Source organism: Gouania willdenowi, chromosome 7 (assembly GCF_900634775.1).
Source record: "Gouania willdenowi chromosome 7, fGouWil2.1, whole genome shotgun sequence".
Classification (NCBI taxonomy): domain Eukaryota; kingdom Metazoa; phylum Chordata; class Actinopteri; order Blenniiformes; family Gobiesocidae; genus Gouania; species Gouania willdenowi.
Window position 1 is genome coordinate 33,465,259 of NC_041050.1, and position 27,107 is coordinate 33,492,365.

At 36.2% G+C, this 27,107-nt stretch overlaps 1 protein-coding gene across 1 annotated transcript in view; it reads right to left on the reverse strand.

Moving 5' to 3' along the window:
* Nucleotides 1–10,003: 10,003 nt before the first annotated feature.
* LOC114466863 (contactin-3-like) overlaps nt 10,004–27,107 on the reverse strand; it is an 81,319-nt gene continuing 64,215 nt past the window's right edge. The window contains exons 18-22 of the mRNA XM_028452695.1: nt 21,886–21,995; nt 17,128–17,314; nt 15,621–15,733; nt 15,338–15,506; nt 10,004–10,101 (exon numbers count right to left, since the gene is read on the reverse strand). Coding sequence (XP_028308496.1) covers nt 10,004–10,101; nt 15,338–15,506; nt 15,621–15,733; nt 17,128–17,314; nt 21,886–21,995 — 677 coding nt within the window. The remainder of the gene's footprint in view (nt 10,102–15,337; nt 15,507–15,620; nt 15,734–17,127; nt 17,315–21,885; nt 21,996–27,107) is intronic.

Genomic DNA, 27,107 nt, shown 5'->3' on the forward strand with positions numbered 1-27,107 from the left:
TATCCCTATCAGTTTTCTCATAAGGAAAGCATTAAAACATCTTCTGATGCTTTTGATGCTATGATGATAAAATTTCAAAAAACAAGACACAATTGAACTTGCTGGAATTAAATATCGGTGGGAAAAAATTCAAAAAAGTAAAAAAAAATGTCTTAGACTGATAAATAAAAGTGTAAATAAAAAATAAAATACAAAATATTTATTTTTATTTATATATATATAGTTTTTAAACTTTTATTCATGTAATCATTTAGTTTATACATATAAAAAATATTTACTTTTGACAGGTTTGGTCCTCCAGAGTCCCTTCCCTGTACCCACTGGTTGGGTGGACACTGCAGACATAGCCTGATATCTTTCTATATTACCTCACCTCATCCACCCTTTACAGAAATGATGCACCTGGATCACACCGCCATTAGGGGGCAGTGTTTACAATATCATTTTATAGCCACTGACTAAAGCTTGTGCTGCATTTGGAGATAATTCACAGCCCTCATGCCTCAGCAAATATTTCTATAACGACTATTTGAAGCAGATCTGAATGTAAAAGCTGATTATGTGACACATGGAGGAGAATCATATAGAAAATATCCTTCCCCTGGAATATACAGTGGAACATTGGGTGTTCCAGTGTCCTGACGTTGTGGTCAATAACATGAGGAGAGGCATGACCAAAGTATTGACATGGCCGCTCATTATGGATGATCTGCGGTGTGTAGGAAGAAACCTCTCTTTTCCTCACTTCCCCGTCTTATTGATCTCTTCACAGGGTCCTCTCCCTCTTATTATCTTAAAAGCATCTCTGCAACACTACCTCAATCAATATTTCACAGTAGCTTTTTGTGTCCCACTGTTGATGTTCTGGGCGATATTTCAAATTTAAAGTCATCGGTCAAGATGCACAGCAACACTTATACAGATGAGTCCAGTTGACTGTTTGAGATTGACACGCAGCAAAAATAAAATGTCCTTTATTCGCATAAGTATAGTCTTTAAAATACCTGTGCAACTAGCAGATGTAGCAGAACTCTTAGTAGATATGTTCCTCACCCTTTGAGTAGGACATTACCGCTGCCTTTTACTGTCATTTATATGCTTTTCCACCTTATTATGCATTTTATAGCTTTGATGGTGCCCCATGGTGCCACTCAGAATCTTGCTGAAAACGGCTGATGCTGAAAATGACACCGTCCCAGGTATGTGAAAAAGAAATGACAGGAGAAGAAGAAAAAAAAAATGAAAACCCAGAACTCAGTGAATCTGTTTTTATTAACTTCCTCATTTAGAAAACACAAATTCACCAAACAATATCACACATGCACAGCTTTTAAGCGTATCAGGTTTAGCTGACAACTTTTCAATGTGAAAACATTACTGACGCGATCTCACAGAGATCAGCTCGGACATGACAATACTTAGGAGTCCTGACACAAAAAACCAAAAAAAGGCCAAGCGTCGTCTCCAATGGCTCAAATTAAAACTCACTACAAATCAAATAAGGAATTGTTTCCAGGCTGTGGTAGATTTGTTCCCCCCCCCCCCCCCCCCAAAAAAAAAAAAGTATGAAGCTGCGTTGGTATAAAAAGAGGAGAAAACGTGCCAGGAAACAGGACACAGTGCTTGGTGTTATCTCACTGTGTAGTATACTTGCAGAGTATGGTACCTTGTAACAGGTAGTGTTTGTGTCACTGCACCAAAAGCACTGTGTGTGATGGCAGCTGCTGAGAAATGTCTCAGCTCATGTATTTTTCAGATTCTGGGTCTGACTGAGAATTACAATTAGAATGGGAGACCACAGTCGACTCTTCCAGTTCAGGGTTTTTTCCAGTATGTGCAGTAAATATACTGTGGAAAAAGAGATCTAAGTGCCTTAGCTTAAATCGATCTATAAAAAAAAAACACCAACACTTGACCTTTGTACAGTTTTCTAAAGAGAAAATAAACTAAAATTCGAGAACAGTATTTAAAAATGTCCAAATTACCGTTAACTTGTAACACAGAGATGATGGTAATGCTTCAGTGTAAACAAATGCTCCTGAACAGTCCAACACTTGTACTCAATAAATCAACCAGAGAGATGCATTCTGTGCAAATACTTCACATGTGTCAAACTCAAGGCCCGGGGGCCAAATCCGGCCTTTTAAAGCATCCATACCAAATAATTTAGTTGTGGATATCTCAATAGGGCTGAATTTTGGTAATATCAATAAATAGAAACTTTTCATGAGAATTATTTATTGAAATAAATATATCATATCCAAACATAAGTATTAGAAAAAACTACAACATTTCTACAGATTTATTTACCAGTTGAACTTTACAGTTTCAATGAATTTGTAACAAATTCAATGGAACTCTAGAATATTTGCACGAGTTCGCCATTTTCTCATGCTTGTGTAACACGGTGGAAGTCATTTTTATTCTCAAATTGTTGAAAGAAACCTAATTTTTCCAAAATCCTGCTCAATCCTCAAATTATTTGCCAAAATTTCCCCAAATTTAATAAATATAGTTACTACCCATCACCTATTGCTTGGATATTGTTGACGCCATATACTACATACTTTTACATCATTTATACATGGAAATGCAAAGTAGCATTAAATGTTGAAATTGTTTGATTGCCCATCTCTGTGGACCACTTGAGATCAAACTTCTCCGTATTTGGCCCCTGAACTAAAATGAGTTTGAAACCCCCAGGAATACATCTTAACAATGGCACTGTGATGAAAGAATGTACACAGATTAAAAAACCACACATAAAAGCCACAAAAACAATACAACAGGACTCAAACACAGCTTTCTGGTAGTTATCGACTGGAAAGAAAACAATTCACATTTTTATTTCTAGCTTCAACCAGTTTGGTTTTTCCCTTTACATGTTTCAGTGCATGGTAGAGCTGGGCGATATATCAAGACTCAAGACATATATAGAGTTTTCTATTTTGGTGATATAGAAAATTACAATATTGCCTATATTAATATATAGTTTTTATTTTTTTTTAGAACAGCACAAAAAGCACAGTTAAATGGATTTCTGAGTTCGTTCTTCCCCTAAACATGCCACACTACAGAACTCACTCACACGTGCTGTCCCTTAGAGCAGTGGTTCTCAAACATTTTTAGCTCAAGTACCCCCTTTCTCTTATTTCTGAATCCAAGTACCCCCTTTGTCTGACTACAACATTTTTCTTAGAAAACTATTTAAAAACATCTAGAGAGCATAATGATGGAATGAATGAGTGACAACACATTGTCATAAATAAGTGAATGAAACAGTGATTTTTGGATCGTGACCCCTTTTTGATATCAAAGAATTTCTGGTCACCATAAAGACTTTTTTTTTTAGAATTAGTTTTTGATCATGTTTGAGTTCAGTTTTTTTTTTTGGGTAACACTTTATATTTAGTTTCTTATTAGCATTTGCAACATTTTGGTTCTTAATTAGTCATTATTAAGTACTAGTGTCGCAGTCCAAACAGGGTTAGCGTTAACGTTAACTAACTCTAACCCTATCATATTGAGATCATAATTCATATACAACAAATTCCTTACTTACTACTAATAAGAATAATTATCAGGTTATTGAGGGAAAACTATTAGTTAATGGCTTACTGGTTGTATAATAAGTCCATGCAGAATAAGGCATTAATAAGTACTTAATAATGAATAACTAAGAGTCAATATGTTAGTAATTTGCATGCTAATAAGAAACTAATTAGTGGTTAATAGGTGTTCCCTATTATAGTGTTGCATTTTAGTTGAACTAGATATATATTTCACAAAATTAAAGTATAGAAACACAGTTGTTTAATAGTGTGTGTTTTGAGTTAAAAAAAAACAAATTCAAAAATACGAAAAAATATATTTTAATTTTCAGAAATCTCACTCGACCCCATTTAAACTGCAGGCGACCTCACATGGGGTCCCGACCCCAAGGTTGAAAAATAACAAAACTGATTTAGTGACTCCTGAATAGTTTTCAATAGTTTTTTTTTTTTTATCATTTCAGGTCATCTCATGCCTGGGGAGGGACCAATACTGACACATTATTCGTTCATTTTCCACTCGCTCTCAAGTACACCACGTACCCCCATTTGAGAAACACTGCCTTAGAGGAGAAAAAGACTAAAGTGGCCCATATTGTGCAGCTGTTTGTAAAAAAATGTGCCTGTGTAGCAAATTTAACACAGAATTGTCTTTCTGGTCAGACTTCATTTGAAATAAAAATCATCAGGATTTATATCATATATCGCCATTTTGAGAAAATTATTGAGATATGTGTTTTGGTCCATATCGCCCAGCCCTAGCAATTCATGGTCATTGTATTGCAAGAAATTAAAAATAAAATAAAGTGGACATTTTCAACCCCTTGCTTGACAAAACATACAGTATTTGTCTTTACCTCCCACATCCAACCTTGTGTTTTTCAATGAAAAAAAAAAAAAAAAAAAAGAACGATTCAGTCGCCCAAAGCTTTAAACCACCATCATCAACAAGAAATGGGTTTGGCAATTCTTTTCTCTAAACAGAACAATAGCTTTTTTTGAAAACACTCATTCATGGCACCGTAGGACAGCCTGCAGTAATAAACGTACACACACACACACACTCGCTCACCCTTCCAGGTGTCATCTTGATGAGATTGTCCTGATTTAGTCTTCCCTAAATCCTGACACATTAGTCTTGTGTGGGTATCATTAGAGCCATTACCCCAATGCCCTTTCTCACAGGAACCCCTCAGGCCTGCTCTAATTTATTAAGATCTGCTAAATCATGGCACACATCCGGCTTTCCATTCATCAAGTCAGACTGCAAAATAGACCCTGGTGTTTTAGGCCTGACACATATCAGATCTATCCTCCTCTCTGCCATAGTTTAGAGCAGGGATGGGCAACTCTATTACAGAGGGCGGCCACAAAAAATGGGATTGAATCTGGTCCAAGGGCCACATTATCAACATTCAGGTTAGCATTAGAGTAATGACTGATCTGAGCATTAATACAGGGGGAAAGGGTTTTATCACCTTTTTTTTTTGTCTTTGTCTGGTTTTGTTGTTTTGTCAGTTTTTAGTTATTGTGTGTGTTTTTGGAGTCATTATGTGTGTTTTTGTTATGTTTTGTGTACATGTTGTAATTATGTGTCTACTTTTCTGTCATTTTCTGCATTTTTGTTGTCGTTTTCTGTATTTTCCTGCCATTTTATGAAATTTTGTTGACATTTTGTGTGTCTTTGGAGCTTTTCTGTAATGTGTTATTGTTTGTTAGTGTTTTTTTGTTTGTTTAAGTGGTTGTTGTGTCTGTCTTTGTTGTCATTTTGGGAATTTTTCGTGTATTGTCGCCTTTTTTTTTGCCTTTGTCTGGTTTTGTCAGTTATTGTGTGTGCTTTCTGAGTCATTATGTGTTTTTGTTGTGTTTTGTGTTCTTGTTGTAATTATGTGTACTTCTCTGTCATTTTCTGCATTTTTGTTGTCGTTTTCTGTATTTTCCTGCCATTTTATGAAATTTTGTAGACACTTTGTGTGTCTTTGGAGCTTTTCTGTAATATGTTATTGTTTTTTTGTAGTCATTTTCTATGTTTAAGTGGTTGTTGTGTCATTTTGTGTATTTTGGGAATTTTTGTATATTTTTTGCCTTTTGCTGTTGATTTGTTTGTTTTGGGAGTTATTTTGTGTATTATGTCGAGCTATATATTGCTTTTAACAGTCAGGTCAGCATTATAATAATGACTGATCTGAGCATTAATAGAGGGGGAAAGGGTTTTGTCACCTTTTTTGTCTTTGTCTGGTTTTGTTTGTTTTTAATAATTGTACGTGTTTTTGGAGTTAATATGTGTGTTTTTGTTATGTTTTGTGTACATGTTGTAATTATGCGTATACTTTTCTGTCATTTTCTGCATTTTTGTTGTCGATTTCTGTATTTTCCTGTCATTTTATGAAATTTTGTTCACATTTTGTGTATTTTTGTAATTTCTTGTGTATTGTCACCTTTTTTTTCTCATTGTCTGGTTTTGTTGTTTTGCCAGTTATTGTGTGTGTTTTGTGTTCTTGTTGTAATTACAGTATGCGTATACGAAGTCATTTTGTTTGTTTAAGTGGCTGTTGTGTCAATCTTTGTTGTCATTTTGGGTATTTTTTGCCTTTTGCTTTGGGAGTTATTTTGTGTAGTACGTCGAGCTATATATTCCTTCCAAAATAAAATTTTTGAGAATTTGTTTTGGGGGCCGCCGTTTGCCTATGTGTGGTTTAGAACAACGCACAGACAGGAGGTCTGAGTACCTGAGTGGTGGGTGTCTCACTGAAATACACAAAGAAAACAATGACAACACTTACATCACATAAAGAAGCCCAACGGACAGCAAAAAGGACGGCTTCACACAGTATCCAAACACAGCTATACATTTAGCCTGACAACCATGTGTGGAAGCAGCAGCAGCTGGATTTCAATTATCAGACCTGCACAGTTGGCAGAGCCTTGAACCTCTCCTCCCAACTGCAGTGGCTGATGATGCATGCATATTGGCACGGGCTAGGCCGGCCCCGATGGATGTAGACTTCAGCTGCGATTAATGGTTATTGTCACTATTGATGAATCAGTCGCTTGATGTTCCAACGAACGGTTTATTCTCTAAAATGTCATAAAACAGTAAACGATTTGTATTACTCTGTCCCAGAGCTCTGGATGACATTTACTAACAGCTCAAATCATCTGAACAGTGCATGACTGAAGAAAGGGCTGAATTTGCCATTTCATCAAAAGCACCGAGGACTAAAGTTCTTCTTATCAGCTCCTAAATGGACATTTAAAAGTATGTAGGATTGTTAAGTAAAAAGTAAAACTATAGTTGGAGGCAGGGTTGGGGCCAATTATAATTGGTAATTAAAAGCATTATGTAATTATAATTGTAATCGTAACAAAAAAAATCTATTGCTTTTGTACACTTTTTTCAGAATTCAGCTAACACTTTTGCCAATAAACACCTTTTTTTGTCCATTTTGGCAAGGTTTTCTTGACTTTTTTATCCAATTTTTGTCCTTTCTTTCTTTCTTTCTTTTTTTGCCACCTTATTTTGCCCAATGCCACTTATTTCCCTTTTTTTCCCATACATTTGACCTCTTTTCGTCCCACATTTTTGCCCTTTTTCACTTATGTTTGCCACATTTTGCCCATTTAGGCTACCTTTTGCCATTACATACCACCTGGTTCCTCTTTATTTGCCCATTTTTTGGCCACTCTTGAGTTCTTTTGTCACTTTTCACTCTTTTCTTGCCACATTTTTGCCACTTTGGAACCATTTTTGGCCACCTGTTACCATGTCTACCTCCACTTGCCCGTCAAAAAAAAAAAAAAAAAACGTAGCGGACCGAACCGGCCCACTTTGGGTCGACGACCCACCGGGACAATGCCTGGTATGCCAGATGGCCAGTCCACCCCGTCATGGTGTGTATTCTCAATATCTCCATGTATATCACACCATTTGAGACACATGTTGGAGTAACACAACAAAACTTAGGAAAAACTCAGCTTTTTTCTCACCTCCCAGCGAATGGCAGATGGTGGCGAGAGGTGGGTGTGATGTGGATGTTAGATTGTCATTTTCAGATAATTTGAGAGGATGGCGGGAGCTGTCACCCTTGTACTGAAGCTGAAAAGGTGTGGGGAATTCTGACAAGCACTTCAAGTGTAAAAAAAAAAAGAAAAAAGAAAAAAGTCAGAAATGTAAGTGCTGGTGGGAGGATTTGAGAATTTTATACAAAGTCAAGCTGTTCCCAAAGCCTGCAGTGTTTACCATAGACTAGGATGGGGCTCTGCTTCTACCTGGTTAACATACTGACAAGGAATGAGAATCTCTTCTACTGACGTGTTCACTTAGTTGGCAGATTTTGATTTATTTTGAATCTCTGGAGTAACAGGCAAATAATTAATAATTAAATAGATCCTTCTTTTCCTATTAACATTGTAGATGACGAACCTTACAAAGCCTAAAAAGCTCAACATTTGGATCAATAAATGTTCATTCCCTTTTATAAACAAGCTTTATGCTACTAATACTAATGATGCACATCCACCAAGCCCCATGGGTAACCTCCCACACAGAGGTGAATTTCCACTGACTCATTTGGCATCATGTCACTGCCTTTTACATTAATTTGTCCACTTCCACAAACAAACAAAACAAGCTTTTCTGAGTAGGTTTAGTCTTACAGTGAATTTGTGTTTGTTTGTTTTTATCAGTTGATGCACATTTTGATGGTTTAGACACGGTTCTCCTGTAATCATGCATCCATTTATATTTAGTTTTAATCTTGTGAAGAAGTGTTGTCGATGAAAAACTATGAAAACAGGGCTTTTGACTGAAGCTTTAAATAGAAAAGAAATGGTGATCAATGGTGGTCAGATGTTACCAACGGTAACTTGTTGAAATGAACCGAAATTACTACCAAACTACAGTACGTGTGTTATCTTCCTCTAAGGCAGTGGTTCCCAACCTTTTCAGCCCGTGACCCCCGAAATAAAGGTTTCATGAAGTCAGCAAAATGATGGTCCATTGTTCTATGAATCTGTGATAACCACATTTATTTATCTGAATGATATCCAATGTTATACAGGAAGTTTATTATTATTTGCTCCCTAGTATATAGTAATTGTAAAGATGTAAATTCTTGTTTTAAGCAGAAATAAAATGGGTTTAAAGTGACCAAAAATGGTGCAAAAGGTGGTAAAATAGAATTTTAAATTGGTTAAAAGTTGCAAATTAGAGTGGCCCAAAACAGAAAACATGGTAAAAATGGCTTAAAAGTGCCAGAAATGGGGGGGAAAGGAGGTTGAATTATAATATATTTTAAATAATAGGGACAATTAGTTTAAACTGGCAAATAATAGGCATGACAAATGTGGTTAAATTGGCAAAAATAAGCATAAAATATGGTTAAAAATGACAATAATGGGTCGACATATGCAACATTAGGTGGGAAAAGTGATGAAAGGTGTTTATAAGTGATGAAAATGTCTTGTGGAAAAAAATGTACAGAAAAGGCATTAAAATTTGATGGAGAAGTGGCAGAAATGGGAATTATGTAGCAAAAATGCAATAAAAGGAGCAAAAACATGGCCAGAAAAAAATGATGAAAATGTTAAAATGAGGCATGTTTGGTGTAGTTACAGAAAAAACAAGCGAAAATGGGCTCAAGTTGTTCAGAAAATATCCTAATATCCCAAGGTTGAAAACCTCTGCTCTAAGGGACTGGAGAGTGGCACTTTGATTGTTTTCCTTGATAAAAGCATAAAAGATAAACAAATGACCCATTTGAATAATGACAAGGCCATTTACAACAGCTGAAGTCGACACATCCTAGTAAACGTATGATCTTGAGCCTTATTTTGATAACGGGGACATACACAAATGCCACAGTGAGAGAAACACGTGAGCACAAAAATGGCTGAAGCTTTTTCTGACACACTAGAGTATTACTGATCAGAGCCTCTCAGTGACAAACTCTCCAAAGGCACGGTCACAGGTGAATGAGCGCATCGACTGAATCATTTAGATGCAAAAACGGAATAAAACGGAAAAACTCAAAGGCATAAAACTCAAATTGTTCAGCGCTTTCCGGCCAGCTCAACTGAGAAAACCTTCATTTCAACCAAATAGCATGTGGCTCATTCAGCAACAACATCAAATAGGCTAAAACTACTTTGGCACACGAATGAAGGTAAGGCATCAGTTTCATTCTATGATAAAAAAAAAAAAAAAAAATGGAGCATTGAATCTCAACCGGCCCTACAGAAAAAAAAAAAACAAGAACCAATGGTGGTTTTAGTGACAGATGGCACGCTCCAGTCAATGCTGGTTTTCTACACAAAAATAACAACAAGCCCAAAACACAATCAAAAACTACATGGTCGTCTTTAGAGAGGAGAGAGTGAAAAAATAAATACTCCCACAAATTAACTAAAATATACCAAAAAAGAAAATAAATGAAGCTGAATTTGTCACTGTGTCACAACGCCGACCTGAATGTGGATATTACAATGATGAAGAAGAGGGAAAGTGGAGAGACTTCAACACTCCAGGCTCTGGAGCCGCGAGCGCTCATACCTGCAAAAGACAAAATAAATAAATGAATAAATAATACATGCACACAAAGTCTCAGCTGGAATCCATTTAAAACTACCACGTCCTTCCTGAATCTTCAGCTCTTTGTAAAGATTGCAACCCAGAAACAAAAAAACAGGATGAAACCTTTCTTCCTGGAGAAAAAAGATACATGGCTTTTTCGCAGATGAAATATTCATGCTGACATTTCACATGGGTGCCTAAAATGTGGGAAAACCTCATGTAACCCCTGATGCACTTGTGTGTAAAATATTTATTTGGACGTTGTGGTGGGAATGGAGAAGAGGAGGACCGTGATGTACTTTTTCATTTTTTTTGTCACAAGATCCATGTAACACAACAGAAATTTCCGGTCAATGAGCCGCTTTACCTCTTAAATATTACAGGTTGGTGATATGGGATTTAAAAAAAAACACAGAAATGTGGTTACAAATTAGATTGGCCAAAAACAGACAGAAAAAGTGGTAAAGAAAAGGTTGAAAATGTCAATATAGGCTTAAAAGTGGCAGAAATGTAGGACCAATTAGTTTAAACTGGCAAATAATGGGTATGACAAATCGCGAATGTGGTTAAATTGGCAAAAATAAGCATCAAATATGGTGAAGAGGTTAATAGTGACAATAATGGGTATACATATGTAACATTCGGTTGGAAAAGTGGTGGAAAGGGTTTATAAGTGCTGAAAATGTCTTGAAAATGCAAAAAAGTGTGCATTGAAATTTGATGGAGAAGTGGCAGGAATGGGAGTAATGACATCACATCTCACTCTCACTTTAAAGCAGTCACTTCTTCCCCACCCTTTACATTTCCCTTTACAGGGCGACCGTGGCTCAGGTGGTAGTGGGTCGTCTTCTGATCGAGAGGTTGGGGGTTCAATCCCAGTACCTGACTATGTGTCGAAGTGTCCTTGGGCAAGACACTGAACCCTAAGTTGCTCCCAGTGGTCGACGAGCGCCTTGCATGGCAGTCCTGTCCCACTGGTGTGTGAATGTGAGAGTGATTGGGTGAATGAGCTGATATGTAAAGCGCTTTGAGACTGCTTCAGTGTGGTGATAAAGCGCTATATAAAATCAAGTCCATTTACCATTTCCCACCCTGACTCCCTCTTCCCTGTTCCCTTCCCCCTCACCTAACACTGCCCTCTCTTTTTACATCCTCCCAATAATAAAGTTCTTCTTACCCGTCCTTATGGAGGGCTGGTAATGGTCACAATTATGCAATAAAATAAATTCATTAATTCTGCAATAACAAAACATGCATTGCTGTCTATAAAAGATTGCACTTCTTGCAGTGTTAACCTTTGACAGCATGTGCAGACAAAAAAAAAAAAGAAAAGAAATGGGAGTAATGTAGCAAAAAATGCATTAAAAGGAGCAAAATAATGGCAAGCTTGGGTAAAAACAAGCACAAATGGGCTCAAATTATTCAGAAAATAATTTTAGTTTCTTCATGAGCCTCTTCATCTCATATATATTACAGATTGGTGATATGGGATTTTAAAAACCACAGAAATTGGTTAAAAGTTGCAAATTGGAATAGCCAATAACAGACAGAAAAGTAGTTAAAAGGGTTCAAAGTGTAAATTTTGGCTTAAAAAGTAGCAGAAATGGGGGGACCAGGGGATGGGGGGTGGGTAATGTAACAATTAGTTTAATGGGCATAACAAATTGTGAATGTGGTTTAATTGACAAAAATAAAAATGAAATGGGTGAAAAGAGGTTAAAAGTGACAATAATGAGTCAACATATCCTACATTAGATGGGAAAATGCGGTGGAAATGGTTCATAAGTGCTGAAAATTTCTTGAAAAAGCAAAAAATGTGCAGAAAATGCATTGAAATTTGTTGGAGAAGTGGCAGGAATGGGAATAATTTACCAAAAATGCAGTAAAAAGAGCAAAAATATGGCACGTTTGGGTAAAAATAAGCACGAATGGGCTGAAATTATTCAGAAAATATTCATAGTTTCTCGCAATTCCAAATGAGTTCAGGTCAATCAGCCTCTTCCTCTCTTATATGTTACAGACATGTTTACTGTAATGTAATCATTTCTTTATAAAACCTTAATTTTTTCTTTTTAAAGGAGGCACTCGTTTCTATAAACACAGCATTGTGTATTGCCCCCTGAAGTGTTTTCCTTCCTTCACTTCCCTTTGAGGTTTCCAAAGCCTCTCCAGGAATAAAGAAACCTATTTTTCTAAAGGACATTTCAAAGAAAAGCTGACATTGAATTCTATGTCCTTCAACATTCTCTATTCACACAAAAGATGCAAAATGGTATTTATAGGGAAAAAAAAAACAAATCACTGCCCTTACCCCCATCGCCCATTCCCTGGAGTCCCACAGGACACTATAGCATCTCATCAAAAAAGCAAAGCAACAAAGATGGATAGGGCTGCATATTTCAGCTCCAATATAAGGCCAGATGAGTCCGAAGGCAGCGACAGGGGATATGACTAATAAATGGTTAGTCAGCGGAGGACAGAATGTCCCTGTCAGATTTAAAATGTGATAAGTGGCTTTATTTTTAAACAGAGGATAAATAATGAAAAAAAAATAAAGACTGGAGAATGCCAGTGAATTGGCTTGTCGTGTAATGTCTGCGCCTCTGTGCCACTCTAACAACTTCCAACTTTCACTCAACGATACATTTGATTTTAATCCATACTGGGCACACATTGAGATACTACTTTGAATCTGAACCTTTAAACTCCGATGTGATCGTTAGCGATAGCTCAAAACATTTTGGATAATGTCAAACAAGATTAATTAGAAGAAGTTGATTCAGAAACGCGTTTCCCCTGAAATATTGATACATGCAAAAATGCTCAAACAGCCTGTCAAATCCAATCAAAGCACATAAGAACTGTCCTCTTCAACCAGAGCCATCTAGATGCTTTTCCTGCAGGCAGCATGTTAGACGCCCATAAGCGTCAGTGCACCAAAGAACCTTCACTGGCATTCAGAAAATAATAGTCAAAAAACGTAATAAGTTGAGCAAGTTTGAATGTGTTTAGGTTTAATTTATTCAGACAAATATTTTAGGATATTTACTTTGATTCCCAAACTGCCAGTCTTCTTCAGAGGCATCTCCTGATTGCTTTGATAAGTCCTTGACTTCCGTGTAACAATTCCAGAAAGTTAAATTTCAATAATATGTTAATTATGTTAATATATGTTAAAAAGTTTCATTTATTCAGACAAATATTTTAGGAAATTTACTTTGACCTACTGACATGTTTCGACTGTCAACTGCCAGTCTTCCTCAGAGGCGTTTGCTGATCACTTTGATGTGTCCTTGACTTCCGCGTAATAATTCAAGCAAGTTAATTTTGAATAATATTTTAATTATGTTAATGTATGTTAGGGTTTCACATATTCAGACATATTTTTAGGTAGTTTACTTTGATCTCTTGACATGTTTCGACTGCCAGTCTTCTTCAGAGGCGTCTGCTGATTGCTTTGATGTGTCCTTGACTTCACCGGTAAATTTTTGCCACACCCCGACATGCAACACACCTCAACATGCGCCACGTCCCGACATGCGTTTGGTTGTGAGGATATTTGGTTTTTGTCCGAGGTCTGCGCTCTCTGAGTGCTCTTGTTAGTGGTAAAAAGGAACAGGAAGTAGCCTTAGCTCTCAGTCAGTAGAGGACACCAACATCACCATTAGCTGGAAACACCTTTTTAAGGACTCACACTACCATAATACTACAACTCTGGGTTGGGGTCAATTATAATTGTAATCGTGTAATTGATAATTAATTACAATAATGACTTCCAGGGTCGCAGGGCAATTACAATTAAATTAAATGTATACCTGTGGAACCATGTTACAGTTCTATGGCTTACACATAGTTAATTACTATAAAATGTTTCCTACTACCTGTCAGTGAATAGTTTTTTGAAAATATTAATCTATCATGTTTTCCCACTACCATTTTACCATTTAAAAATACATTTAAATCGAGCGATACACTTAAAAAAAAAGGCTCAGACGCTCACACCAAAAATATTAATACCAATATGTTCATTGATTATGAAGCCTAACAAGGTAACCAATAGATGAGAAACAAATTAGATGATAGATAATATTTTTTGTGTATTTTACAGCTGATTTAAGGCACGTTATCATAGGAGATGCTAATAGAAAGGAACACAAAGGAAGGTTAAGTTTTATTGAATTATTTAAAGACACACCGCGAACTTTGTGACCTAAAGAATTGACCCATATGAGTTATTTTAAATGATTCCTCAGGCCAATATACAGCGCTTGACAGTATCAGTGCTCCGAGCGGGGCACTGGATGCCTGGAGAACGTTTCACTTTACGGCAGTCACGTGACCACAGGCTCGGATATATATAGTTCCCATGTGATGTCACAACATACGGGCATTTCCCGACCCGGCGCCATTGCTGTGGGCAGCTGAAACGAGTTTAGCCTCTGTTTAAAGCCAAAAGAGCACAATATGGTTGTTTCGTGTTGGGTTAATTGTGCATTAATTACCGCGATAGTTCAGTTAAACATGGATTCTTTAGTAAGGGAAGTCGGCAAGTCAGATCCGTAGCTTCAGGATAAGGATTGGCTCTCAGGGCTGCTCCTTCAGCCCATAGACTGTAGCCGAGGCACGAGCCCAACCCCGCTTCAAAATCATAAGACAAGGGAGGCTGGCCCGACTGACTGTTTGTTGATTTTTGCGACAGTGCTGCGGCGCTTGTGGCCACTAGGGGCGCTTGCGTGAAAATTGCGGGTCTAGCGCCCCTAGTGGCCAAAAGTTACACAGCGTGCCTTTATTAAAGGTTCAGTAATTGTTATTAAACTTTAGTAATTGAAAATGTAATGTGGCTGGCTTTCAGGGGAAAAATAATCATAATGAAAAATGAAAAATGAAAAAAATCACCATAATCTTAATTGAGTTGTAATTGAACATGGATAATTAAAGACGTAATTGTAATTGACTCCAACCCACAACTCTCTTGGACACCAACTTCCAAGTCATGTGATGTCATTATAAATCCTGGCATGTGATGCTTCAGTTTGATAAAAATGTCTTTCTTTTTTTTTTTAAGAAAGTTTTTCTGGAAGCCAGTACATTTTTTGGTGCCACTTTATTTTCAATACTCAGCTTTAAAGCTTTGACATTTTTTAATAGCTATTCCCTGTGTCCACTAAAGTGACCAAGGTCGAGCACTTATCAGGGTTCGATATAAAAAGCTTACTCAGTTGATGGATTCGAATGGGCTCCGAGGCCGGGCCCAGCCCTCCTTCACTCAGCGTCTGAATGTGTATTACGTAGTCGTCCTCATCCTCAGAGAGGCTCAGCTCTGCTGTTGAATTGGCCGTTAGGAGCGTGTTTACCTCTTTGTGTCTCTGTCTCTTGTATGAGATCTGAAAAAGAAAATAAACAAAGTGTTGACATTAAACCTTTTAGCCTGGCAGTGGAAAGGTGATTTCCAGGCCAACAACAGCATTCAACACGTTTCTGTGAAAAGTAAACCTTACTTGATAGCCTGTAACTTCAGACTCTGATTCCATTGCCACCACTGGTTCCCAGTAAAGAGACAGCTGATAGCCAATTAGAGTCCATTCGACATTTAGCGGTGGCTGAGCTGGTGCTGCGGGATATGAAAATAGCACATTTTACTTGTCAGCGCAGCAACGAATTAGTGTCACACAGGCACTAATATAAGCTCGGATAATCATATTATACTAATGGAATGAGGTCATTGCAATGAATATAATTATGAAATATTGTTTCAATAAAATATATGGTTCCTATCAGGTTAAATTTCAGACTACCTCTGACAGCAATAATGTATAATTTGTATATAATGGTATAAAATATATGAACACTTAATAAACATAATAAAAGGTATATATTATATTGTTTTTGCTTTTAAGCTTTGTTGTGAAGCACTTTGTTTCTTTTTATCCGTGAAAGGTGTTATAGCTACAGAAATAAATGTTACTTACTTATATTGTGATAGAGAATATTATCAATTTAAATATTGCCACACTATATTTTATCTTTAAAACGTAACTGATGAAATTTGTGTAGTAAATATTAAATAGTATATTATTAATATTATGCACATGTCATGTGCATGCATGTGTATGTATGTAAATATGTTTGTAAAGGGGTGAACATACAGGTTTGATGTGCATGTATGAACTGTATATATAGAACTATGGGTAAAATATGTATTGAATGTGTATTATAAAACTAGAAACATTAGTTTTCTATTTATTATTATATATTTTTTACATTATCTAACGCAGTGTTTCTGAAATGGGGGTACGTGTACCCCTAGGGGTACGCAATGGCACTACAGTGGGTACTTGAGAGAAGCCTGAAATTTCTGCAAAATTAAAATGGAGTTTTGAAATTTTTTAATTATTCTTTTTTTTTCAAATTAAAACAACACATAATCTTAAACAACTGTATTTCTATACATCCACTTTTTGAAATATAAATCTAGTTCAACTAAAATGAAGTAAAAAAAATAATATGATTAAAAATTACACTAAATACTGTTTATTTTAAGTTATTTACAAAATGAGATTCTTTAAAATGTGTGTTATCACTCGTTCACACCATTATTATGCTCTATAGTTTGTTTTTAAATAGTTTTCTAAGCAAAATGTTGTAGTCGGAGAGAGGGGGTACTTGGATTCAGAAATAAGAAAAACAAAAGTTTGAGAACGACTGATTTAGAGAGCGTTGTTTTGTTTTTTGTAATGGGTTAGGAAGGTGAGTTTAAGCTTTTGCTTCAACCTACACCCTTTCGGCGGATTAGTTAGATAACTGAGTGTTTGTTGTGTTTTTTGTTTTTCTGAAGACAGCTGAAATAAAATAAAAATAAAAAAAATCAATGGTTTGAGCCAAATTATGGATTTCAACAGCTTTGTTCCCGAAGCATAAAACAACATTCCTAGTTTCCACAGGGAAGAAGTCAGTCAGTTACAAATTCAAACTTCCTGAGCAGCGATGTTGCTCGCTGTGACTTACGTGGCTTTTTTGTGGTGACATTGATTGCTGGGAGAAATGGGCCAGTGCCTGCTGTGTTGAAGGCGCTGACTGTCAGGAAATACTGCGTGTTTCCTGCCAAGCCACTCACTGTGACCGAGGTTTGGTTCCAAGGCACTCTCACTTTGCCCATGGTTTCCGGCTTGGTGTCATCTTCCCAGTAAACCACCTATTTGAGACACAAAACACGGAGTTTGGATTGAAATAGTGTAGATTTATAAAATGAGCAGTGGTTCCTGAAGGTAAAACAGTGGAAGCAGCAGTTTGAAGCATTCTTATATCTTGTTAGTTATTTGTTTGATGTTTTCTGGTTTAATGAAATATGCAACATGTATGAATTTTCTATTCTACACCACTTTATTCTGTAGTGCAGTTTGCAGAGTACTTATATATCGTACTCAAGTAGAAGTACTGTTATTTGATTGAAACTGTACTCAAGTACAAGTAAAAAGTATCCCGACTACTACTCAAAATAAAAGTTGTTGTTACTTTCACCCCCCCAATGTTTATTTTTGGTAATAAATCTTGCCACGGTTCCCGTGTTTACTGAAAACATCTCACGTATAAACTTAAAAAACAAGAGACAAGGTCTTAATTTATTTTCCACAAAAGCATCCGTCTAAAATAAAAGATTTGTCGAAATGTACAATTATTTTTTTAAATAAAATAACACCAATTCATTCAATTCAAAATAAAACCGTAGCTAAATGTATTAACTCTAAAACTGAGAAAATAACCTCCATTCAATGCTGTTGCATTAGTGCAATCTAGTTGGTGGGCTATGATGTGATGCATTTGATTGTTCTGTAGTGATGTCATTTTTTTCGTAGTTTCTCAATGTCTTTTGATCATTTTAAAACAAAAAAAATACTAATTTACTCAGTAACGGTTGCGTGTAGAAATGTAACTAATTGCTTTACTCCTTTTAAAACGTACATAAGAACAAGTAAAATGACTGATTTAGAAATATAATCAAAAAAGCACAAGTACCTACAAAAGCAACTCAATTACAGTGACATGAGTACTTGTAATCTGTTACTTTCACCTCTGGCAGTTTGTATAAATTACAATGTTCAGCTAAGAGCAATATTCTGACTGAGATTTATCAGGGAATCATAGCTGCTGTGCAGCAATGGTCGGGGGGGGGGGGTCAGGCAATTTCAGGCAAAATTAGGCAATTCTGAGCAACAAGCAGGTAGTGAAGGAAGATGGAAAAAATGGTGGCATTATAATGTGAATTTTATATTGGTTGAAGCTGACATAAGACGATGCCTTATGTCAGGGGTGTCAAACTTATTTTAGTTCAGGGGCCAAATATGGAGCAGTTTGATCTTCAGTGGGCCACAGATTGTAGGCGGAGAAAATAAGTCATTTCAACATTACGGTGCTTTAGTTTCCACCTCCACATTAGAATAACATATAAAGTGTATCAGGCTCCGACAATAATTAAGCAATAAGTGACAGATTCAAGTCCCTGTAGGATCTTTACTTACATTTCCTTGATTTCTTGACCAATTTGCTATCTAATTTAATGACATTATGTGGAATCATTTAAGTAAAATTGCAGGATTTTGGGGAACATTTAGAGTTGTTTGACCAAGTTCTGTTTAAAAATGACTGCAATCATGGGAAACAAGCGTGGGAAAACTGTGATACCTACAAATATTTTTTTTTTCATATATGATTTAAGAAAAACCTAATCTGTAAATTTGTACACCTTCATGATAACTTTATGTATGAAATGCATTTTATTGGCATATTTTACACTCAAAACATTGGCTTTAACATGCCATGTGCCAACAACTTACAATATATAAATAACATGTGTGGCTTTTAAACCAACTTTGACTTTTGTGCAACATGACTTTAGCGCAACTTAACTGAGGTATATGTCTATAACAACAAATAAATGCAGAAAGTTAGTACTTTCTTTTTAGATTTTATTGAGAAAAAACACAAGCTGGTGAAGAAGCCCAGGTTTCAGCTCTTCTTTATGCAGTTACAATGTATCCTGCAGTGAATGTATTTATTTATTTATTTTTTTGAATAAAAAAACAAATCAATATGGATGCATTTAGAATCGATCCCTGAATCGCACAACGTAATGTCGCAATATAGCGTAGAATCAATTTTTTTCAACACCCCTAGCACTGAGATTATAACCCTAACCTAAACCAATCCAATAAACAAATAAAACACGTGTCTGTTCACTTTGAAAACAAAAATTAATTCTTATTTTTTTAGCAAAAATTCATTTTCCGGTAGTGCGTGGACCGGATTAGGCCCCCGGGCCTAGAGTTTGACACATGTGCCTCATGTGAATGAATGAATATCCTTTAATTCAGTTCAAAAACAAAAAAAACAATCATTTAATACGTAATAATAATCAATGAGCAAGACAAAATTCTGTTGTATATACGTTTAAAACTTAGTCCATTACAGGAATTCTACAGCTGCAACAATTAGTCAATAAGTCAATAAGTCAAACACATAATTAATCCACAACTATTTCATGATGGAACATCCTGTATGTCAGTGGTTCCCAAACGGTGGCACACTGGGGTGCCGTGAAGCAAGTCCGAGTGAGCCGTGGGATTTTGTGACAACCATACATTAGTGGAAAATATAATTACACAAAAAAAATTATTTTTTAATTTACTACTTTGTATGCACTCATTTCATAATACAGAGGCAAACTAATTTATTTTTTGGAAATATTTTGTTAATAAATATTTAATGAGTAATATACTTGTCTTTGTCACATTTTATTTGGCATGAGTAAATAATTATGCACATTTACAGTTATAAAGGCTCTTTTGCACGATAGGTGTGGCTCCATATTTTTACTTATCCTTCGGTGTGCCTTTGCTTTATGTCACTAAGCTAATTAGCAGACAGCAGCTGTTAGCGTTTAAAAGCAGATTTCAAACTGCTCGTACAAATACAAGGACAGACTAAATCAAAATCTGATGTCAAAATTTAACACTGCTTTGAGGAAAACCAGAGTTATAATCTCGTTTTAAAAAGCGACTCCTTCATTTAACTACCAAATAAAGATCCTCATTCCCTAAATATGAATGTTTTATCATTCCAAATCACTAACGACATGGTAAATTACCTGAAATGACACCCGTACTTGCGCAAAACAAAGCTTATCTGCCCTTATTACTCAGTGTTTGCTGATGTTATCTCAGACAAGTTAAAGGCACAAACACTTGATTCAACAGACGGAAAAGCAGCACCAACGCAGAACACAAACATCTGACATTAAAGCCCTTTGATCGTCACAATTATTTCATCAGGTAAATGCAAATTAGAAAAAGAGGATGCCCGAGATTTCAAACACAATCAAATTATTTAAACTGCTAAAGCAGAGTTGGGGTCAATTATAATTATGACATAATTATAATTGTAATGATAATTGAAATGTAATTCAGTTCAGATAATTGACTTTGTAATTGTAATTATCATGGAAATTCTGTGAAAACTGTAAATAAACGCAAACCCGTGAAACCATGTTACAGTTCAACGACTTGCACATACAGTATGTAGTTATTATTTATTAATAGATGTTTCACATCAACTTTTCCCACTACCTGTCAGTTCTCTTCAGGATCTTTTTATTATGAAAAAAATAAATAAAAATCTCGGGGTATACTGACAGAAAAAAAGGCTCAGACGCCCAAATCAAAAATATTAATACCAATATTTTCATTGATTATGAAGCCTAACAAGGTAACCAAGAGATGAGAAACAAATTAAATGATTAATAATATGTTTTTGTGTATTTTACAGCAGATTAAAGACATGGGTCAAACTGACCCGTTGTCATAAGAGATGCTAACAGAAAGCTAACACAAGAGCAAGGTTACATTTAGGTTTTTTTAAATCAAAAACTCAGTATTGTGATTAATTATTGTGATTAAGTAATTTAACTTCATTAATTGACAAGGTAATTGTAATTGACTTTCAGGGAGAAAATAATAACAATTAATAATAATGATAATAATAATAATAACTTTTATTTAAAAGCGCTTTTCAGGCCACCCGAGGACACTTTACAATAAAAAACAGAATAATACAACAAAGAAAAGTGAGTACGTGAGTAAGTGAGTAAGTAAAATGTATATGTATAGCTCTTGAGAAAAAACAAAAATGTAATGTAATAGTAATAGAAATTATAGCATGTGAATTACAGTGAATATGCAACAAATTTTAATTGTAAGTAGGAAAAAAATTCAGGTCACTGGAATTGTAATTTTGTTGTAATCGAACATGGAAAATTCAACATGTAATCAACCCCAACTGTGGTGTAAAGACTCAATAATTATATTTGTTCTGAAGAACAGATGGGAAAGATTAAGTCCAGTGCTGGATTTTACAGTTTTTTTTGTGTGTTCTAAAATAATTTCTTGTCATTCAGACATGAGACAAAGATTGGCTATTGCTAGGCTACAGATCGCTGTACATTATATTGCTGACAGCAACACGAGAAGACATTTGGACAGGCAATTTTCTTTTGTTCTCTTGTCTTGAAAAACGCTCTGATATGTTTCCCGGTTGTGTTGTTACAACAGACTTTATAATTTCCCTTTACAGAGTCGACTGAGGCAGCCATTACCATGGCGACACAGTTTGGAACTGATAGTTGTGGAGGCTACAACAGGGGTGATGACAAGCATTTGAAATGTTCTGTGTGTGCGTGTGATTTCTGTTTCCATTTGAAAGAGTAAAATATACCTCGTAGCCCAGAACCCTTTCAGGGGTGAAGGAGAGAGCCTGCCAATTCACCTCAATCTCAGAGGCGGAGACACTCCTCGCCCAAACTCCCGCTGGCATCCCACTTGGCTCTGAGAACAGACGACAGCAGAATGAGCACGGCTGCGGTCTTCCAACGACACACACACACATACACACACACACACACACACAAGCAGAACTAATCTCTTCAATTTTTTACATGTGTAACTGCACGGCGCTCCTGTTGATCTCTGCTCAGATGAATCATCACACGCAGGTGCTGCTGCAGCTGAGCAGACAAACTACACACTGACCTGCTCTACGTACACCCAGTGGTCGCTGGCATCAATCTAAATGCCAAGTGGTGTTCACTTTAGATCCACTATTCGAATAAGTGGTTATTTGTGAATGCTTAAATTCCCTTTACATGCAAATACACACTCCAACGCCCCTACATATTAACCTTGAATATAATAATTTGATACCAGTGTGGAATCTATGAAAAGAGAACATAGTTGTAAATGCATTTGAGACTTTTGGTGAATATGGGGGTCACTCCTGGGCCGTAGAGGGGAGGAGGTGGGGAGGATGGGTTTGAACAGTGAATAGTGCTTGCTTCTGTGTGTGTGTGTTTTTTTTACGCGATATCATTTATTTATTGGTTTTATTTTTTGGGAAAAAAAACCTTCTCTTTTTTTTAAATTTGATTAGTTTTTTTTTCTTCGTAGTGATCTTAAGCCTTGGAACTAAAGAACTATTAACTGCTTCCTGTACCTATAGTGTAAACTATGGAAAAAAACAAATAAAACGTTAATCGCAAAAAAGAAAAGAAAGAAAAGGGAACGATGTCTACTTTAGACAAAGAATACCGGTAAATGACAATAGAATAGTCAATGAAGTTTCAATGTATATTTAGGGATGGAAGAGGAAAAATAAATAAATAATTTAAAATACAACTTAAAAAAACAGGCAAAGGAAAAGGAGGTATGGATGAGACATGTGGGTGGGGTCCCCCTTAGCCCCCCCAGTGTGCACCTGGTTACAGCCTGGCCCCCCTCAGTTCGCCTGGGAGTCGAGCTCCAGGTTGAAATCATTATTTCACCCCCTTTCTTTTTGTTTTTCTCCATCTTCACTCAATCGTAATAAAATATTCATATGGTTCCTTTTCCCAATGCATTTGTCTGTTATTAACTTGTTAGTGTCTCCTCCCCTCACCCACTAATAGCACAATACCACTATTGTTATCCTATCTTATTATCAAAGCCTTTTCTTACGTCGCAGATTTCTGCATGTTTCAACTCCTTCAGCGTTTCACCGATTTAAGCTAAGAGATCAAAATGTGTCAAAAACTGTGCTTTTGTGATTTGGAACTTTTGTCAAAAAAAAAGTTTAATGATTTTTTTATTCAAAAAGTTTGGCTATCGTGTCAACGGTTACCACGGCAACCATAAATGCCTGCCATAGTAACGGTTGCAAAGCAAAGGCCGTGTCCAGCATTCTGGCTCCTGGTGTGGGGGAGCTCGGTTTTAGCAGGGGTGTCCAATTCCGGTCCTCAAGGGCCACTATCCAGCATGTTTTAGATGTTTCCCTCTTCCAACACACCTGATTCAAATTATCAACTCCTCATCCAGCTCTGCAGAAGCCTGATAACGATCCTAATTATTTGAATCAGGTGTGTTGGAAGAGGGAAACATCTAAAACATGCTGGATAGTGGCCCTCGAGGACCGGAATTGGACACCCCTGGTTTAGGGGTTTGATCATTTTTTTTTTTTTTAATCAGCCAAATAGGGGTGCATTTCAACTATGCATCCTCACTTGAATTTTCTTCAGGAATATTCTAGTTATAATTATAATATCACACGCACATACTGTATTATAATGTTTAAGATTTGTAAACAGTCTATGGTAACCTGTCAACATTTTTTCCTCTTTCTTTCTTCTTTTCTGTAATTATCTCTGTCTTTGTGTCCTTATAAAAACAGTAATAATACATAATTTAATAATTTAAAACAACTCAGGGGACAATATTATTGATAAACACCAATATAAACAGGAAGACAGTCATCATCCCCCACCAGATTGGTTCTCATTATAACTCACAACCTTTTCTTAAATGTCCTAAATCTATCTCAGATGTATACATAAGAAAATATTATCACATCAGAATATAAAATTACTAACTATTTTAAACGGTTTCTAAGAAAAGTTGTCCCCTTTGAAGAACCCTATAACAGAGTAAAGAAAAACTGAACAACGGCAATAACTCCGGAAAAAATTATTGCGCGCTTCTCATTTTCAAACTCCATCAAGGTACTAATACCCTGAAGCCGCACACCAAATTTGGTTATCCTATCTTAAACGATTCCCAAGAAAAGCTGTCCCCTTTAAAGATACTTCGAACAGAGTAAAAAAAGCAGAACAAGGGCAATAACTCTGGAAGAAATAATTTCGCACTTCTCATTTTCGAACTCCATCAAGGTATTGATACCCTGAAGCCACACACTGAATTTTGTTATCCTATCTTAAACGGTTCCTGAGAAAAGCTGCCCCCTTTTATTCAGGCAGACAGACGGACGCATGGACGGACTCAAACCTATATCCCCCTTCCACATGAAATAAAATGAGTAATAAACCACGCTGACACAAGGCAGGTCGTGTGATATTGACACTAAACCATGGGAAAGATTTTAGACTTTTTCTTTAGATGTTTCATGTAACATAATCAGTGCAGAAAAAAATAACAAAACCATATTTACTACAGACCCAAGTCAGATGTTCCACTTTTAATGGCTGTTGCATTATTTAGCACTTCATAGGCTATAATAATCCACTGAAATCTGACACCCCCAACTTTCCTTCATCTGACTGACCGCTGGATTAGTTTCTCTTTCATCAAACTCGGTCAGTGGCAACAAATCACCAGGGGGAACCCTTTCAGTTATTTTTGCATTGATTTTCATCCATACTTTCAACAACCCAAAATGCTCTAATGTGTGTTTCAGCAAGATGAAAAACAAATTAGATGATAGATCATATGTTTTAGTGTTTTTTTTTTTTTTTTTTTACAGATTTACTACTGATATAAGATATATATATATATATATATATATATGTTTTTTTTTTTCCCCATGTTTTGTCACATCAGACCTTTTCAACAACTTCAGACCAAACCAAATATACGTTTACATTATATTTCTGTATTATTTTTTTCTTTTTTAAGTTTTTATGCCCTTCCTGTAACAAAAACACAATTTTCTTTCAATAAGAAAAACACAAAACAAACTTTTTTTTTTCTTTCCAAAAATAAGGTGCAAAGTGGAATATTTGGTATGAAGTTATTACAGCCTTGACTAGGTCAATAAATGATAGAAACATTGATTTTGAGGCAATTACTTTGAGAGCTATTAGCATTTATTGAAAAAAAATAAAATAAAAAATACACTCTTTGAGCTTAGGTACCAAAACAGTACCATTCATAAAAGTGTCTTCAAAATGTCATATATAGGCTACATATTTTTCCCCCACTTTTTTCACATCTGCTATGTATTAGCTTTTTCTAACTTTTCAACTATTTAACTTTTGACTTTTCATTTTCCCATCCACATTTTCATCTCATTTTATACCTTCAGCTTTTCAGCCATTCTTCAACTGATTTCAACCATTCAACCTTTAACATATTCACCTGTCATTTCACTTTCAGCAAAAACCTTCAACTCATTTCAACCATTTCAACTTTTTTTTTAAAATTACTTTTTTCAACCCATTTCAACTTTTTCCAACCCATTTCAACTTTTTCAACCCATTTCAACCTTATTGCTATAATTCAGCTATTGCTAGGTTAATACTATTACTAGGTTTTCCTAATGCTAATATTAACCAAATGCTAATGTTAGGCTAATGGCAAAGCTAGGATAATGCTAACGTTAGGTTCATGCTAATGCTAGGTTAGTGTTAATCCTAGGCTAATGCCATTGCAAGGCTAATGCTAATGCTGGGTTAGTGTTAAAGGGGACATATCATGCTAAATCCACTTTTTTAGCCCTTAAATGCATATTTAGAGTGTTTAGAAGTACAGAAAAAAATCAAATTAGTCTCTTCAGGTGCTCCGTAGATATCTTTATATTCTGTTTTGGTCATATTTTTCAATCTGTTTCGATTTTTCTATTTTCTATTACGTTTTTTGAACTATTACGTCACAGTATTTGCAGTGGAACTGCCAAATTAGGACATCGACTCCAGGCCCAACACTTCGAGCAATCCGCCATTTTTATTTCTCGCTGTGATTTTGTAGTCCACGCTCAAGGATGCCAAACTTACGAGAGGACAAGTCAAAATGTTCAGTTGCTGGATGTAGTAACGCACACGCTTCAATACACCATTTCCCAGCATCAGAACCTTTTTGAAGTGCCTGGTTGAGCTTTATTTTTCACGGAAATGTACCCACATCTGTGGGTAAGGTCATTTTTGTGTGCGCGCAGCACTTCAAGGATGACTGCTTCATCAACCTCCACCAGTATAAAGAAGGATTTGCCGAAAGACTTTGTCTGATTGAGGGTTCAATTCCTTCTATCTTTGGAGACGACGAACAGAGCACTTCGGTAAGCTGTAAATAACGCTAAAAAGTGTGATGATAAGACGTCCCTGTCATTGTTTTGTTAGCATTAGCAGTTGCACCGTCTTCATATGTTAGCGCTGTGTGCTCGTTTTAGATCCTTGATGATATGGCCTACGTGTTTTAATTTAAGTCTAAAATTTTCATTAGTCATTTCATTTTGCGGTTTTTGCCTCCGAAAAGACTGTATTAAAAAGCATTTTGTGACGTTAGCTTGGCGCTAGCGTTAGCTCGGTGCTTGTGTTAGCTCACTTGTTAGGGTTCTGCAGGTTCATCATCTTCATTTTCATCTCGCTCCGCCGGGTCCGACTCTGGCTCGAACATGTAAAGCTGGATGGACAAGTCTTCTGTTGTTGACATTTTGAAAATAACCTCTGAATAAAAAGTTTATGCGCCGCTACATAGCCGTATCTCAAACTACAAAAATGGCCGAGCAGGGTGGAGTTGAACCGAGAGGGGGCGGGGTATGAAGGGTCTCATTTGCATTTAAAGAGACCGCACCAAAAAGAGTTGCTGTCAGAAGCACATCAGAAAAGGGGCCTGTGGAGCTATAATAATGAGGAATTCAGACCCAAGCATTGCAGTTCCGCTTTATATAGACCACAACTG